General features: G+C 35.8%; 1 protein-coding gene across 1 annotated transcript in view; it reads right to left on the bottom strand.

Moving 5' to 3' along the window:
* The window catches only part of LOC113519356 (protein O-mannosyl-transferase Tmtc3), a 197,031-nt gene that overhangs the window by 38,361 nt on the left and 140,112 nt on the right, over positions 1–18,558 (bottom strand). Inside the window, exon 2 of the mRNA XM_052902800.1 lies at positions 975–1,111. Coding sequence (XP_052758760.1) covers positions 975–1,111 — 137 coding nt within the window. The remainder of the gene's footprint in view (positions 1–974; positions 1,112–18,558) is intronic.

Genomic DNA, 18,558 nt, shown 5'->3' with positions numbered 1-18,558 from the left:
TTAAATATATACATTTTTTTTTGAAATTATCGTGGCAAAGGATTCTTGTATAGTTTGTTAATAAGTTTGTATTTTAGATAAAAATATATATTATCTAACAAATATGTTTGTTAAAATCATCGTATATTTACATATGTATTACATACTCGTACATACAATACTAGGACTATCGGAAAAATATTACTTATTCTTTATATTACTTCTTGTACTTAATGATAAAAATGTATTTTTTTTATTTATTTCCTATTAGTTTATATCCGACATTACATCAATGTGACCGGGATATGTTCATTAATCAGGACAAATAATAGTCCAAATTGTACACTTCCGTTTCCATCCCAAATAGTACGTGTATTTCTAATTTTATAGTGATTGATTGAGTCATTAAGACATCAAGAACAAATGAACAAATTTACTTTGATATTTGTAATATTAGTATGTATAATATGTCGTAAAATGTGTATATAAATATGTATATATATACATATTTTACGAATTATTAAATATTTATGTGGTAAATTAGAATATAACTATTATTATTATATAGGTAGAGCATCGAGATTTTTGTCAAATAATTGGCAAATAAGGACATGATTTTTTTATAAGTGTCCTATATACTTACGCATACAATGTATCTTGACCTATTATTTAATAAATAAAATAAAGTGTTTACATATTTAAAAACATGCAGAAATTATAAGACAAAATAAATATAGAACTTATAAAGAAATCGCTTATAACTATTTATCATACAAAATTGTATGAAAAAGTTGAACCGTTTTTCTTAAAGCATTTCTATGAAGACATTCTATCTATATAATCTAAGCATATAACTTATACGTGTACCAAATTTTATTCAAATTCATTCAGTAGTTTTGTATGGAAGAGTAAATAACACTCAAACTTTCGTATTTATGTAATATAATGATGATGTTGTATAATACAAAGTTTTCTCATTAATATTTGTTATTTACCTGTAGTAGAGTAGAGAGACGAGGGCATGAAGCAGCAAGTTGACGAGGTGATAGCCCGCCGGCTGCAGGCCGTGGACAGCATAGTTCCACCTGAAGGTGAGCACTGTCAGTGGCCGATACGATTTGTGGGACTGCTCCTGTAAACAAAATAATTAAGATTAAAATATAATTCTTACTTGGTTCATCATAACACTGGGTTCTATAGCTTAAGGACCAGGCAGTTGGTGTGAACGTTTGGCACTTATACATATATAGGTAGATACAAAGCCAACTTGCAATAATTTAATGCTTTTATTTGATTTGCAATGTTGGTTAGTTGATTTAGGTCAGATCTTGTAAACTGAATTAGAATCTCTCAACCGATTTTGCTGCAACTTTATATACACCTTTAGTGTCTGTGACAAAATATTAAGAGTATATTATATTATATATTGTAATATTTTCAAAATGATCGCCATCATGACACGGGTAAGATTAATATGGATATCAAATGAAAAATATTGAAGAAGTGGTAATGTCAATAATACAAATGGTATTATTTTTTAAAATATAAATATAATGGTATTATTTTTTAAAATGTAATCCACTATCTTGTAGTTGCGGTCACTTTAGTGACCGCAACTACAAGATAGTGGATTACATTAAAAAAGCTTGCATTTAAAAGATTTTTTTTTAAGTTTTTTATTTGTCTCAACTCTGCTCGGTAATTACAGTGACAATATTCTTTTAAAATCCTACGACTTCTTGACAAATATGCATTATTATATTTTCACTAAAATTCCCCACGTTAATTACGTTTATGAACTCCCCTGAACAAACGTAATTCCTTAAATCACTATGTATCCATATGGTATTTTTTTTTTAATTACTACGATTAACTGCGACAGTTCCCACGTAATAACACCACGAATTACTAAAAGTACCCAACCTAAAAAGCTCTTTTAAGGCACGAGTTTCGAACAAAAATGTTTGTGTGTCATAAACATGATTCATAGGCGAGTAAAATTAGCAAGTGGAACGGCAATATAGCTGGGTGCTTCTTTAAATGAAATTCCATGTCAGGTAGGTTGCTAGTGGCGTAATGGGAGGACATTTATCAAACATAACAATATGGGGGGAGGAGGGTGTTAATAAATATCACTTGTCGCAACTTCAGAAATCCTATAGATTGTTGCCTTCGAGCGGAATATAGTTATGGATGGTATTTTGATTTCTATGGGTGTAATGCAGTTTAAGTTTGTATTATATAATCAAAAATTAAAGATAATGATAAAATTTATCTTAGATAAATCGGTTTTTTTTTTAAATATTTATTAATTGCTATTTACTAATGTTGTAAATTCCGTGTGGTCTCGGCATCAGAATAGCACTCCTTCCTTTCCCGTGGTCGTCGTAAAAGATGACTAAGGGAAGTTAATGGTCGAGGAATGGGAAGCAACGTCCGTTTTAAAACATCTTCAAAACTTAACTACGGTTGCTAATCCGCCTATCAAGCGTGGCAACTTATGGCAAAACCCCCCTAAGGAGAGGCTTATGTTCAGCAATGGACAGTTAAAAGCTGTTATGATGATGATGAATGTTGTAAAATTTAAATTATTGTACAATTTGGTATAATTTTATATAGAATAAGTATGAAAATTACACCATACAAAGAAGAATTCAGTTAAATTACTATGGACGTGTTAAAAGAAATAACACGTCTAAACTGTTTAATTTCCCTTCATTCTTGTTAAAACGAGACACAAAAACTCTAGTAGTATGTAGTATTGGTACCTAAGGAATGTGTAATATGGAATTAAGGTAGCATGGTCATTGGTCGGGTCCAACTTTAATAGACAGTTAAGAGAACCCACTACTAAAATACTTGCTAGGGTCTTATTTTAAAAAAGGAATAGGAATCCCAGTAATTCTGTGAATTCCAATTTAGGACACCTGAATAAATTTGAGTATAATATCATTTGTCCGTTCTTCTTAAAACGTTAAAGCGTAACTGCGGTTGCCAAGCGTGACAATTAGTAGCAAATCCTTTCTAATGGAGGAGGGCTATGCTAGCTGTTAACAGCTGTTACGATGATAAAGAAGATAGTGATAGCACAGGCGAGATTCTCATTCTATTATCATCCATTAAAAAATGTCAGGTGAACTCTGGTGTTATTGAATTGTATATATGCGTAACTATTATTCTAACAGGTCTGACCTAGTTGTAAAAGTGTTTACATTGGTAATAAAGATACCTTTTCTGTGTATACTTTTAACTTTCTAATAGTTTAGATAGTTTTGGCTGTCCAATGATGCCATTAAAGTATTTATAATACCATTATTGAATAAACATACTTCAGCGACGGATTTTATATACTTAACACAAAGTCAATAGAGTAATTTTCCCTGATTATTTCCCGGAATTTCTTTAATGAGTTATAATGGAATAAATGTTCGAAACACGAAGGGAGTGTACCAACATTGAAATGTAATTAAGTGTTACAAATTAATGTGAGGCAACCTTATCCTGGATATAGTGGTAGTAAAATAAATATTAATTTCTTTATTTTTCGGTTAAATCTCTCAATATTGATGCAGTAACGAATTTAATCGAATAATGCACAAAGCAATTTTCCATTATTATTTCCAAGAATTTCTGTAATAAGTTGTAATTGAATAAATGTCCGAAACACGAAGGGAGTGCCCCGACACTAAAGTGTAATTCTGTTACAATTCAAAGTGACGCAACCCTCTCCTGCATTGTGGGCCGCATTCATCAGTCACACCGAAACAAATTGATGGGTTATGATAAATAATAGAGGGCGACACGGCGGCACGACGCGGAAGCAGGATCGTGTCAGCCTCGCCGTCGGGCTCATATGTCAATCTGGAGTACTGCATGCGTTCCTATTAGATTTATTTGTTTATATTGTCACATCTTTTATTTTTGTCTCAAAATTTAATTATACAATCTATAAATCTATACTAATATTATAAAGAGGAAAGATTTAATTGTTGGTTCGTTTGTAGTGGATAAACCCAAAAAATACTCAACTGATTTTTAAAAGTCTGTCCTTTACAGAAAGCTACATTATTAGCGAGTAACATGGATTTGAGAGAGTAAATTCTTCATCCAGTTGGTGCTCAGAGATCTATCTTTGAGCACTAACTGAATGACGTTATCTACAGCGTCGTCGAGTTCAATCCAGAAAGCGATGGCGTGATGATTTAGACGCGTTTAACAGAAACTAGTGCCCCAAAACAGACATTTTTAGAAGGTAATGAGGGACTATAGATTAATTAAATAACCAATTACAGAAAAACAATATTCACGGCGTTTCTCCCACTGCGAATGTCGAAAGTAACTTTGCCAATCATTGCTAATGTTTTTTCTTTCCTTCTTTCTTAAGAAAAGTCCGTTTAAAAATACTGTGTCGTTGGCCCTAGTTTCTTTTAATCTATTGCGCAAAGTCGGTCGATCTTCTGTCAGTCCGGTCGGTTGATTCTGAATCAAGAATCAACGTTTGAATGTAACCTATTAGCTTTTACTCGAGACTTCGTCTGCGTAACCGGAATATCTTCACTGACCGGGATAAAAAGTAGCTTGTTCTGTACCGTCCCAAATAGTACGTGTTACCAAATTTCATAACGATTGGATAAGCCATTAATGTGCCGAGTGGTAACAAACAAACATTTATAATATTAGTAAGGATTTGCAATCGTCGTATTTGAATGGAGGCGAACCGTTGATGTTCAGAGAATTCCGTCAATTAGCTAGCGGCGGTTTAAGTGTAATGCAAACATTCTCGCATCGGGATTATTTTAGGGAATTTGCTGTCTCAAACTCAACCTGCCAGATGGTAACAGCTTCTTATATTTGTTCTGAAGATTAATGTCTAGAGCTGTCGCCGTGTAATATCACGAAGAGTGGGATCGGATGCCGGCAAGATATAGAAATGCTGTATTAACACCATTGTCTGTGTTCTGGTCTCCTTAAAGATTAACGTGATACACGTGTTGCTAGAACAAAAGCATTTGTAAAGTCTTATATTCGTATTACGTTTGACTATATTCAGGGTAAATAGTGGTTAAAAAAATAAATAAAAAAGAATTTAAATGCGTCTAAGGGTTATAAATAAATTGTTTTCTTTTTTCATGTAGTGTATGTAACAAGCGCAACAATATCTGCAGAAACAAAAAAAAGATATGATAGTGATATCAGCTGTGACTGTCCACTGCTGTACATAGGCCTTTCCCTTATAATGGGTGTTTTGCTAGTAGTTGCCACGCTTGGCAGGCGAGTGGGCATTCGCAGTTAGGCTTTGGTGATATTAAGAGGGACACTGTTGCTTATTCTATAACCAGTAAGATACTGTGATTTTTTTTTAAATGGGTGAGAATGGAATGGTCTACTCTATCGGCATATGTTGGCGAGGCACCGATGAGAGATGACAGACGAAGATGAAAGCAGGTTATATGGCACATCGCGAGGAATTCATTAAGATTAACTATGATGGTTTCCAGGAGGAACTACGAATGGGTCGACCTGGCAGAGTATATTATTAACAATGGGGATACTAGTTCGCATTACTAACAACCTTCCTCTTTCACCATCACTATAAATTTTTGGTACTATGTGGAATGGAGAAAGATAGGTAACTTTTATTTTGGTCAGTAAACATCCCGGTCACGCAGACAAAGTCGCAGGTAAAAGCTAGTCTCAGTAGTTAGAAAGGTAACGATCACCACATTTCGGAGTGACATAAACTTTAAGTTTATGAAACTGAACGAGTTTCATAAGAAACATCCATTAAAAATGTGTTCAACAACCGCGATCTATCCTTGACAGTCTAACAAATAGCGTGCGATCACGTAATGTATCTAATATGAAAAATTCTAAATGATTTTCATATTTTGAACATTACACAAAGAGAGTGAAAAAGATAGAAGTGTTGTAATCAATATTGAAATCGAAAATAACATTTTAAAGACTTACAATTTTCAAAATATTAAACTGGAAATATAAATAACAAAAAGAATAGAAATCATCAACATGATTTTTTTTAATGGGTGACAATGGTATGGTAACCCCGCCTGCGCTAACGGGATATGCTGGCGGAGCACCAGTGAAGGGTGATAAATGAGAATGAAAACAGGTCAGTTAGCCCATCATGATGAATTCATCAGGAATTAACCATGATAGTTTCCGGGGAGAACCGCGAGGAGGTCGACCTGGTTGGGTATATTGCTAGCAATGGGATTCTCAGTCTCCATTACTAACAATCCCTTTCCCCCCATCATCAACATGTGGGTGTCGTAAAAGATGACTAAGGGAACTTAATGGTCGACGGATTCGCAGCAGCGTCCCTCTTAAAACATAACCAAAGCCTACTGCGGTTGTCAATTTGCCTGCCAAGCATGGGCAGTACTGGCAAAACTCCCCTTATGAAGGAGACCCATGTTCGGCATTGGATAGTTAACGACTGATATGATGATAGTAATAAAAATACTTATTGATATTCGTGTTATTTGAGTTGACTGATTTAGATACTGTTTTGATACAGTGCGCTACTATGAGTGCGCCAGCCAATTTCCCGGGTTGTCTACCGCGCGCGCTATAAATTATTACACGAACCATTTCGAGCGGCGCTTAGATATTTTCTAGGCATTTTCCAATATTTTTATGATCAAAACTAGCAATTGCAAGTTATATATCATAACGATATTTTAAATATATAGATTTTGCCATAAAATAACTACATTTAATTTGAAAAGTGATCTTTATCATTTACTGTTTCAGGATCCACTTCTAAGTAAAGCTTAATAGGACTTTAAATAGTACTTATTTGTGTTATTCTAATTAATTTTGATTAAAGATTGAAGAATTCTGTGTATAATATAGAGAATATTTTAGTCTATTATGTTATATTAACAGAATACCTATTTCAAGGAGACAAGTCTCTTTACAGGAATATTTTAAATTAGACATTTTATTCACATAAAAGGTAAAAATTTAATAACGTTTAATTTTAATTATATACGTATTGTTCTACGATTTAGTTCTACTAGTAGAATAGAACGGAATTTTCAGTCGTTCGGAACAAAACGAACTAAAAGTGATGTTCTATTCTGCTAATATAATAAAACGGAATAAAAAAGTTATAATTTTATAGAGTTATTTAAATGATAGGTTTTTTTTTGATAGGTGAAAGTGGTATTGTAACCCCGCCTGCGCTAACGGGATACGCTGGCGGAGCACCAGTGAAGGGTGATAGATGAGAATGAAAACAGGCCAGTTAGCCCATCATGATGAATTCATCAGGAATTAACCATGATAGTTTCCAGGGGGAACCGCGAGGGTAGGTCGACCTGGTTGGGTATATTGCTAGCAATAGGATTCTCAGTCTCCATTACTAACAATCTCTTTCTCCCCTTTAAATGATAGGTAGGTGTACATTCAATAGTGGTAATAAAAACTAAATTGATGAGGGGGGAAAGGGATTGTTAGTAATGGGGTCTAATGAACCCATTGCTAGCAATACACTACAATTCTTGTTGAATTCGTCACAATGGGCTAACTGACCTGCTTCATCCTCACCTATCATCCTTCACTGGTGCCCCGCCGGTGTATACCGATAGCACGGGCGGGGTTACCATTCCATTATCACCCATTAAAAAAAAAACTGAATTGATGATAAATGATGATAGGTATAGGGATAGAAAGGTAGGTTATAATTACAAGAAATTATAGATATGCAAGTAGCTTTCAATATAAAATTATATAATACCGTTAAATATTAATACAGATTAAAATTATAAATACAAAAAAAAAAAAAACTTTTGACGTTAAAATCCGAAGCTTCCAGGCAATTTAACATTTTTATTTAATAATTTTGTTAATTTTTTTCCTCATCCAGAAAAACGCGTCAAAAGATTCTGATGAAATCCGGCGTATTATGACCAAAATACCTACCCTTTACTGATTTCCTTTTATCTTCGTGAAGGGGAAAAAATGTCTAGCACAAACTCAAGGCCTAAAGGCGTTAGAAAAAATGGCTAGAGCGAAAGGTCGCTTTTGAGTAATCCGTGGGCCGATGTTGCTGTGCCATTATACAAGAGAGAAAAGCAATTTAGATGTGGATATAACGCCGAGATTAAGGTAAGCTTGAGTAATATTGTAGCAATTACTTAGTGTACATACAAGGATGAGGAATTTAATTTTCTTACCTTTTTGTCATGTTAATCGTTTTTAATATACGTCAAGAGATTACAAGATGATATTATACTGTTTAAGTACATATTAAATAAACAATAAAAGTGTGTTCTTGAAGAAGAGGGTTTTAATATTTGCTCCTAGCCGTTAGATGGCAGCACCACAGATAATATAATACAGAGTAATTAAATTAGCGATTCTTTATGACTTCGGTCGGAATTAATTTCGTTCATACGGTATACCATTAATTGCTTTCATCGTAATTAATGCTCACTTACAGTCTATATATGACGTTAAAGGCTTATATAGCAATGCCCTATAGACACATAGTATATAAAATGTGATCAATACTCGGTCTAACCCGAAATACCGATTCCAACATAATACCATTATAATTTGAAGAGTGGTTGGGTTCGGTCACGTAATGTTGTGTCAGTTTTCTTCCACTGTCTCCGAAACTGACTCCACGAAAATTGGATTCCTTTATTGATAACACGAGGAAATACCAATGGCTTGTACGACGCTCTTTCACCTATAAAGTATGTCTATTTAAGAAATTCCATTAGAATTGCTACTAAACGTATAAATTGATCTCAGTTTAGAAATGAGTTTCTTTTTTGTTTTAAATATTTTTGTATAATTATTGATACATTAAATGGATTGCATCTCACAAACAAAGTATACTTTTGTAACCGTTCAGAAAACAACTACCTAACCGTAAAAACGGTCAGTCCATTATCTTTATGCGTACAGACTTGTTTTGTTTTTTAGCTGTAATATAACAGAGTTCATTTTACTTCGTTAAAGTGAAGATATTTACAAATATTGGTCTTCATATGAATATAAATATGTTGGATTTCAGTTTTTTAATGTAATGAGAAGTGAATATATATGTAAACAAATAAACTGTACATATTCATTTAATAAAATTCCAAATAAGTCAACATTACTTTTCCATTACTTAACTATTGGACTCATTCCAATAGGTTGATGTATTTTGTCAAGAAAATTCTTGTCCGAATATAATAAGATATGTGAAGTGGATTAATATATAGAGACACAGAAAAATAAGGTCAGCTGTGAGTGACGGACGGGTGATATCGAATAAATATGTATGGATAAGGTTTTGGGCTGGCATCATAAATTACCCAACAAAGACATACAACATCGATGTCCGTATTCCGTGGCCTGCTTGCAACGATTGTGTAATACCAGGAGGTCTAGACAAGTGATTGATTTTAATCTATCATCGACACATTTTATCCTTAACATATTGTATAGGTACGTAACATTGAAGAGTTTTGACGTTTATGGCATATTAAGGTGTTTAATGGTGAAAAGACGTTCTGAAATGTATTGCAGAGTCGACAGATACAGGTAGCTTAGGACAATTTCTTACAAGTATGTCATTCTTTGGCGAGGCTTATGTTTAAGAAGTGAACAATTCATAATTGTATTGATGATCATTTTATTACATTTATTATACATAAGTAGGAGTAGTATTACATATTAGTAAAGAAAATTTTATTATCCACAAATTAAAAACACGACTATCCTGTCAAAAAAATATTTAATGAAAAACAGACAGTGTCCTTAAGTCTTTTTGGAAAGACTTAAGGACACTGTCTGTTTTTTTGTTTAAAAAGACTTAAGGATTTTAACGTATTTTTTTTTATACTACTTAGAATTGCGAACAAACTGACAGCCCACCTGATGGAAAGTGGTAACCGTCGCCTATAGACATGAGCAGTACCATGGACATAACAGACTTCTTCGACTTTTGTACAAAGTCTCCCTCTGGTTACATCTAAACCTGCATTTAGAAGTTTTGATGGCATAAAGAAGCTCTAACATATATATTTGAACTCTGAAAACATTACATTCCTATATGGGCAGTTTACGCAACCTCATTAAAACTTTTTCAAGGTTCTGCTGTGTAATAAAACAATACTCTATTAGAAACATAAACTTCTTAAGAAATGAGAACTTTTGCCGCTTATGTACCAGGTATAGATCAATCTTAATTTAAAATCCATGTTTATAATAGGTTTAGAATAAGTAAACTCATCTTCTACTTATAACTTTGTTGCAAAAAACTATTCAATAGAAACATTGTACTCACTAAACACAATGGAGAATGTGATATATAAAAGTATATACGTACTTTGTCCCCATATTTATTCTTCAAATAGAACCACAGATAGTGGAAACGTATAGAAACAAGAACTAAGAGTAAATAAAACTCAATGTGACCCTACAAAGTCGAGCAGTTGATGAAATGTGGCGCCCAACATGGGCCACGACGGGAACTTTTTTCATTTTGTGCAGATAGCAGTAGTATTATGTAAACATTCTAACTGATTATGTGTACATTTGTATGTTTTGTGTTCTATACAATCGTGCACGAATAGTAAATTTAGACTTGAGAAGTCGCTATTAGACCCATTAGTTACAGAACATTTTAAAACTATATCACTGTGCTTGTTATTTCGTACTCGTAAATTTCAGAGATATAAAAACCAATAATTTTGATCACCTCTCGATGGAGTATCAAGATAAAATACGATTTACCTCGATACCCCATTAAGAAAAGATCATCGAATAGTTGCTGCCTGTCCCTCAACCATTAAGTTCCCTTATCTAAATATAACATTGTCATAAGTATACAAAAAAATAATTTAAAACATTGGCTATTTATGTTTAAAACCAATTGTTATACGATGAAAGAAAGTAATATGAATGAAAACAACAGAATATAACCTCTTGTTTTGTAATAAATATTAAAATACGACATGATTTTCCCCAATACCTAATGCTACTTGGAAATTATTTTCATAAAAATGGTTTGTACTGGGAGACCAGGTAGGCAACAATTTATTTATTTATTCTTTACTAGCTTTTACGCGTGATTTCGTTCGCGTGACCGGGATATGTTTACCGGGATAAAAAGTACTTTACATCCTTCTTCATCCCATATAGTACGTGTATACCAAATTTCATAGTGATTGGTTAAGCCGTTAAGGCACTATAAAGTAGTAAACAAACAAACGCATATTCACTATTATTAATATTAGTAAGAATTGGACACATTTACAATTTAGAATGTACAGTATAAAAGTCAGATATATATAACAGTATATACCATGTATATACTATTATATCCCAATTCACATTTGGATAAGCAGAGGCGCTAATGCTAAAATTTGAGGCGCGAATCAGTGTTAATAAAATTTATGTGTAAAAGAAATACGTATAGAAATTATATGGATTTCCAAAGAATCAGAGATGAAACTTACAAATGATGTCTTATTGTGTAGCTTATTATACATTCACATGAAGACAGATGAATCGAGAGAAAAGGAAAAATCGCAAAGACGGCGACTCGCCTACGGATCGTGATTATTCATTCTATGTATTATACGTACATATATATACAATATACTACGTACATATTGTGAACAGAGTAATTTTTTAAAGTAGACAACAATTTGTCATAGTCTGCGTTGGTGAAATTAGAAAAGACATTATAATATGTTGTAAAGCGATGAGTGTTTTTTTTTATATAAAAAAAATCCGCATTCATAAGTAGACTTTGATGGATGGTGCAAATGAATTCAATTTACGTTTACTCCATAGACATTTCACGTTCAAGTTATTTATAATAAATGAACAAGCTTTTATCGCGATTACGAAAATTATATGATTTTTTTTATTGTGCGAGGTTTCTATGGTGATATTTAGTAGACAGGTATGTATTCTTATAGAGTCGAAACATCGGTGACAATGAGTGCGGATGGCAGAGACAGGCGCTGTCAGTTTACGACAGATGTGATATTTTTCAGCGACTGTTTCCTTTTATATTCGGCGTTGAAGGTTCCCATTGTTATTTTCGCTCGACGTTTATCCGTGGTGGCGTATGCTTTTTTTTTATATTTATAGAATTGATATATGACGAGCAGCGTGATAATGAAAGGTTTATAAAACGTTTAAATTTTTAAGCTAGATTAACCTCTAAAATGTAATCTGCTGTATGATTATATACAAATATATGTTTATACTTCTATTTCTTTTATTTGTTCTCTTTTAGTATCATATGGAGTGACATATTAAATAGTGCAACATTTGATTTGATGATTTGTTAGAGGGAGAAGGGACAGAAATTAGAAAGCCCATTGCTAGCAATATACCATATTAGGTCGACCTACATGTGGTTCCCTCTGGAAATCATCGTGATTTATTTATTGTTGAAACTGAAACTGTCCTACTTCATCATCATCTATCATCCTTCACTGGTACCCTGCCAGTGTATATTTACAGCGCAAGCGGGGTAAGCATTCCATTGCCATCCATTAAAAAAAAATTGTTATCAAGAGAAAGGTTAACGTGTTTAGTTTATTTATAGTTATATAATGACTATAGTATTAATTGTATTTACATAAATTAGGATAAATATACCTATCCTGTTTTAATTTAGGATATGATCTATCTGTCATCTGTTATATCCCTTTCCTATAATTCCCTATCCTTACCTGTTAAATCCCTTTAGCAATTTAATGTTGATAAATTTATCTAAAACCAGTACTCATGACTTTCTGCGTATGGCATGAGTAACCATTTATACGCCGAATAGATAAGTACGAGTATATGTATAATACTTTAAATAAGGAGTATTACATGACTATAAGGAGTTAATGTTCCCATTTAAATTAAATACTGTAGACCCTGTTCAGGCAAATTGTCAACAGTGATTTCCATTCCCAGGAGATATCCTGGGATAATAGTAGATCGAGACTTACGATGGTAAGTGGTCACTAGAGGAACAAAAATCGACTCATCAGTTCTTGGGGAAAACTCAAATAAAATCCTATAGAATTGCTTGTCAAGTGTGGTGTGCTTGGTGTGGTGGTATGTTTGCCTTATAAGATCCAAACCCGTGCCCATTACAGGAGTGTTGATATGGTTGAGATACAGTTGCAAATATTTACTATAGGTAGATGTTTTATTTTATCCACATAATATAGAATCTTTATTAATACTACTAATATTATACATGTTTTTATACATTATTGTGGTAGAGCCACGCTGTAATCCTATATGGTATTGCGGCATGAATGGGCCGGCTCGACCGGGGAAGTACCACACCCTCACAGAATACCGACGCTAAGTGGTTGCACTTTTAGTGCGATCACATTCCGTATGGTGAGTGAGGGAGTCCGGAGGCCCATCCCATACCCATCCCATACCCATCCCTTTCCTATTCCTAAAATCCTTTCCCCAACCCCGTCCCCCTATCTTACAACACGCAACCATGGCAGTGGAATTAAAAAAAAATAACATACCCCAGGGAGGTACCAGTAACCATGTTGCTGGAGAATCCTCCCTCGAGCAACCACGCTCGGGCTGCCCTGCGTATTCTGGGGGGGGCAAAATTCCGCTCTTTGGAACCAAGGGCAAACGGAGCAAGATTTCTACGGCATCCCCTTCGCTCAATGTGAGCTTCTGCAACATCAGGGGATTACATTCTAACTTAAACGCTGTCCACCATCACCTAGAAACGGCGCGGCCGGCATTGCTCTTTCTAACGGAGACACAGATATCCTCTCCAAACGAAACTTCATACCTGACGTACCCGGGCTATAAACTTGAACATTGTTTTGTTTCGCGTGCCGGTGTATGCGCGTATGTCAGAGAGGATATCTGTTGTCGCCGCCTTGGAACTCTTGAAGGAACGGACCTGTCTATTTTATGGCTGCGTGTAGACTGCAATGACCATCCTCGCGTCTATGCATGCCTATACAGGTCCCACAGCGGTAACATCGAAACCGACCAACTCATTGAGCACGTCCAAATGGCTACAGATTCCCTGCTCGAACAGATTCCTTCCGCTGAAGTCGTGATTCTTGGCGATTTTAATGCCCACCATACCGAATGGCTTGGTTCACGTACAACCGACTATGCGGGAAGATCTGTTCATGACTTTGCTTTGGCTTATGGTCTGACGCAGCTTGTTTCCTCGCCCACGCGAATACCTGATGTGTTGGACCATTCACCTTCACTGCTGGACCTTCTGCTGACCACCCACCCAGACAACTATGTGATTTCCGTCGAAGCTCCGCTTGGATCGTCGGATCACTGTCTGGTGCGGAGTGAGGTGCCTCTCATAAGTCCGATTCCACCACGTTCTACGGGTAGACGTCGTGTTTGGCACTACAGGTCGGCAGATTGGGATGAGATGCGGATTTTTTTCGCATCTTACCCATGGAGGCAGGTTTGCTTCGCACTGGGGGATCCCAACGCCATCGCCAATTCCATCGCCGATGTGGTGCTTCAGGGAATGGAATTATTTATTCCTAACTCTGTGGTACCTGTCGGTGGGAAATCCCAGCCCTGGTATGGAGCCTCTTGTAGAATAGCATCTCGCCTGAAAAAGGAGTGCTTCCTAGCCTGGGCCAAAGGTGTGGCATCGCGAGATCCTAACATCAGTGCCCTTAAAAAGAAGTATAACTTTGCCTCTAGGTCCTTCAAAAGAGTTTTGGCCACAGCGAAGTCAGAGCATATTGGTAGAATTGGCAAGAGATTGGCTAGTTTACCTTCGGGATCTCGAGCTTTCTGGTCTCTTGCCAAAGCTGCACAAGGGAATTTCTGTCAGTCATCTTTTCCACCGTTGCGCAGGGAGGATAACTCGTTGACTCAGAACGCCAAAGAGAAGGCCGATCTCCTTGGATCTCTCTTTGCATCAAACTCGACATTGGATGACGGGGAGAAACTACCGCCGACCATCCCGCGTTGTAGGAGCTCTATGCCGGATGTTAAATTCACGCAAAGATCAGTGCGTAGAGCACTTCTCTCCCTTGAAATCCATAAGTCGAGCGGGCCCGATGGCATTCCTCCAATTGTGCTAAGGACGTGCGCACCAGAGTTGGCTCCGGTTCTTACGCGTCTTTTTCGGCTCTGTTACTCATCAGGTATAGTCCCAAAGTTTTGGAAGACTGCTTTGGTGCATCCGATCCCTAAAAAAGGAGACCGCTCAGATCCAGCTAACTATAGGCCCATAGCTATCACTTCCTTATTCTCGAAAGTCATGGAATCAGTTATTAACCATCAACTGCTCCGGTACCTAGAGGATCGCCAGCTGATCTCAGACCGCCAGTACGGCTTTCGACGGGGACGCTCGGCTGGTGATCTTTTAGTTTATTTAACACACCGATGGGCAGTGGCAATCGAGAATAAGGGAGAGGCCTTAGCTGTTAGTCTGGATATTGCGAAAGCCTTTGATCGGGTGTGGCATAGGGCACTAATCTCAAAACTACCTTCGTTTGGGTTGCCTGCGAGATTGTGCAGTTGGGTCGCCAGCTTTCTTAAGGAACGTAGCATTAAGGTCGTAGTCGACGGAGCATGCTCTGACTTAAAACCTGTGAATGCTGGTGTCCCGCAAGGCTGTGTACTATCTCCAACACTGTTTCTTCTGCATATTAATGATATGTTACAGATCAGTGATATTCATTGTTATGCGGACGACAGTACAGGAGATGCATTATACACCGGTCATGCAAAGATCTCGCGGGCACATACCGATGAGCTCCGGAACAGACTTGTGTCTGAAATCGAAACTTCACTCGATAAAGTTTCGATCTGGGGTGAACGCAATCTTGTTCACTTTAACCCTAAGAAGACACAAGTCTGCGCGTTCACCGCAAAAAAGACACCGTTTGTCGTATCACCTCACTTTCAGGGCACTTCCCTTGATAATAAGTCGAGTCTGGGGATTCTTGGCGTCGATATATCTAGCGACGTCCAGTTTTGCGGTCATCTGGAGGAAAAAGCTAAGATAGCTTCCAAAAAGTTGGGGGTGCTCAATAGGGTGAGACGGTATTTCACGCCAGAAAACCGCCTGAAACTGTATAAAGCTCAAGTGAGGCCACACATGGAATACTGTTCTCACCTGTGGGCAGGAGCGCCACAGTACCAACTCCTTCCGTTAGACCGCATTAAAAGTCGGGCAGCTCGAATTGTTGACGATCGGCGTCTTACTGTCCGGCTCGACCCACTGAAACTGCGTAGAGATGTTGCATCTCTGTGCATCTTCTACCGAATTTATCATGGGGAGTGCTCTGAAGAATTGTTCGGATTGATACCTGCTGCAGATTTTCACCATCGTACAACCCGCCATAAACTAAAATTTCATCCCAACCATCTGGACGAGTGGCGGTCCTCCACCGTGCGTTTTTCAAGGCACTTTCTTCCTCGCACAACCACTCTTTGGAATCAACTTCCAGCAGCAGTATTTCCGAACCGATACGACAACATAACCTTCAAGAAAAGAGCATATTCCTTTTTAAAAGGCCGGCAGCACACCTGCAATGCCGTAGGTGTTGTGGGTGACCATGGGCGGCGGTAGTCACTTACCATCAGGTGAGCCGCATGCTCGTTTGCCCCCTGTGTTGTAAAAAAAAAAAAAAAAAAAAAAACATGTGAAAGTTTGTAAAGATTGTTAGATATTTGTACTTAATCCTTTTTTAAACGGCTGATCGGATTTGAATGAAATTTGATACATGGATAGATTATATCCTAACTTAGGATTTAGGTCACGTTATATACTGATTTTCACGGGCAATGTTACGGGATACAACTAGTGTTATAAATGTATAAGTTTGTTTCCTCTTGAGACCTTAAGGTCATAATCAGTAGTAATAAAATTTAGTATATATGAATATGTGTATATGGAGAAGGAAATAGGTTACTTTTTATCCCGGTCAGTGAATATATTCCGGTCATGCGGATGAAGTCGCGGGTAAAAAATAGTTCTTTAATAAATTATAGCTATAATAACAGTGAATATATACGAAGTACTCTGCAAGTATCAAGTTAACTAGGTCAATACATACTTAGTTTCGCGGTATTTTTCTCTTGCAATCAAAGCGTCGGAGATGTGTTTGAGTAACAAATAACCAAAGTAACAGTTCAGGAAAAGGATGTTTGTGGACTTCGGTATCGAATTGGAGGCTGTTTGTAACACAGTTTCTTCAATACACAATTTAACACAATCTGTACTTCTGTTTTCTTATATATATATTTTTTTTTATACATTATACTACACAATTATATAGAAATAAAAATAAGTGTACAAATAAAATCTAAAATAGAATGACTTATTTAATACCTACAATGATGTATAAAATAAAATAATTAATAATTAATACATATAGTTAATAGTTTTTTTGAGTTATTTCTAAGACTTTGTATAATATATTTCACAATTTCACTGTTATGTTAAATTTGTTTTAAATAATAAGTTTATTCTAATAATTTTACCATGTTCAGATATCACTGCAGAGGTGAAGTAGTTCGATTGAAATTTTATAGAATATGGGTATTACTAAGAAAAATATTATTATATTAAGATCTATTTCGATTGAACGATTTTAAAACCGATGATATTAAAGGATTAAACTCTAGAAATGGTTTCTAGGACAGAGTCGCTATGATTATTATAGTAGTTCGCGTATAAGAATATAGGTGGCTTGGTGAGGATTACACTTCCAAATTGTCATTTTATATGAATCTACTAAAGGGTGTGGAATATTACCTGCTGAGATGAATCCGCAACTAACTCATCAATTATTCTTTTAAATCTCTGTTAACATTATGTGTTTAAATTTAAATGTACTATGTCTAAAATTACATGGTCATCAAAAAGCCCGCGCATCATCGTTTAATACTAAGCACGTTTGTCATTCAAGTAATCGTTTAGTATGTAATGGCTTTGAGCAATAATTGTTTGTTTTGTTGAAATTTATTAAAAGGTAGATCAAAAATATCCTTCATTATCTTATTATAACATTTAATGGCGATTCAACGAAATGCCAATGAAACTAATTAAAATAAATTAATTTGGCAGTCTAACATTAGGATATGAGTACTGTTTAACTTTGTGTACAGCTTACGCTGCCGAACTTAATTTAGTGGCAAAGTTTTGAATGTAAGAACCCCATAGAGTTTTATTACAAAAACAGACAGCGGAATTCATAAAAACAATAAAAATATGATAAGTATAATTACGAACAAGAGAATATTGAAGTCGAGAAGTCCGCAGTGTCATTCGAATTCGTGGGGTGAATTAAAAATGAGGACCCGGAACAAATGTCTCTCTACGGTTGAAGTGTCGAGATTCGGGTCGGTTGGCTCGTTTGAGCGCTAACAAAGCCATGTCAACGTTTAGAGATACTGGAGTCTAATTTGTCTACGTATACGCACGTGGGAGTCTTTTTCTATAGGTGTTTAAAGGTCAGAGTGAAGAAAATAGTATATTATAATAATTATTATTCTTGGCATATGTGAATGGACTATTCGTTAGCCTGCGAGTTCCATCTCAGTCTACATCATCGTTTTCCA

The sequence above is a fragment of the Galleria mellonella genome, unplaced genomic scaffold (genome assembly GCF_026898425.1).
Source record: "Galleria mellonella isolate WM207_F2 unplaced genomic scaffold, CSIRO_AGI_GalMel_v1 utg96, whole genome shotgun sequence".
NCBI lineage: Eukaryota > Metazoa > Arthropoda > Insecta > Lepidoptera > Pyralidae > Galleria > Galleria mellonella.
Note: the sequence above shows the minus strand (reverse complement) of the source record. Positions and strands in the feature narration are given on the sequence as shown.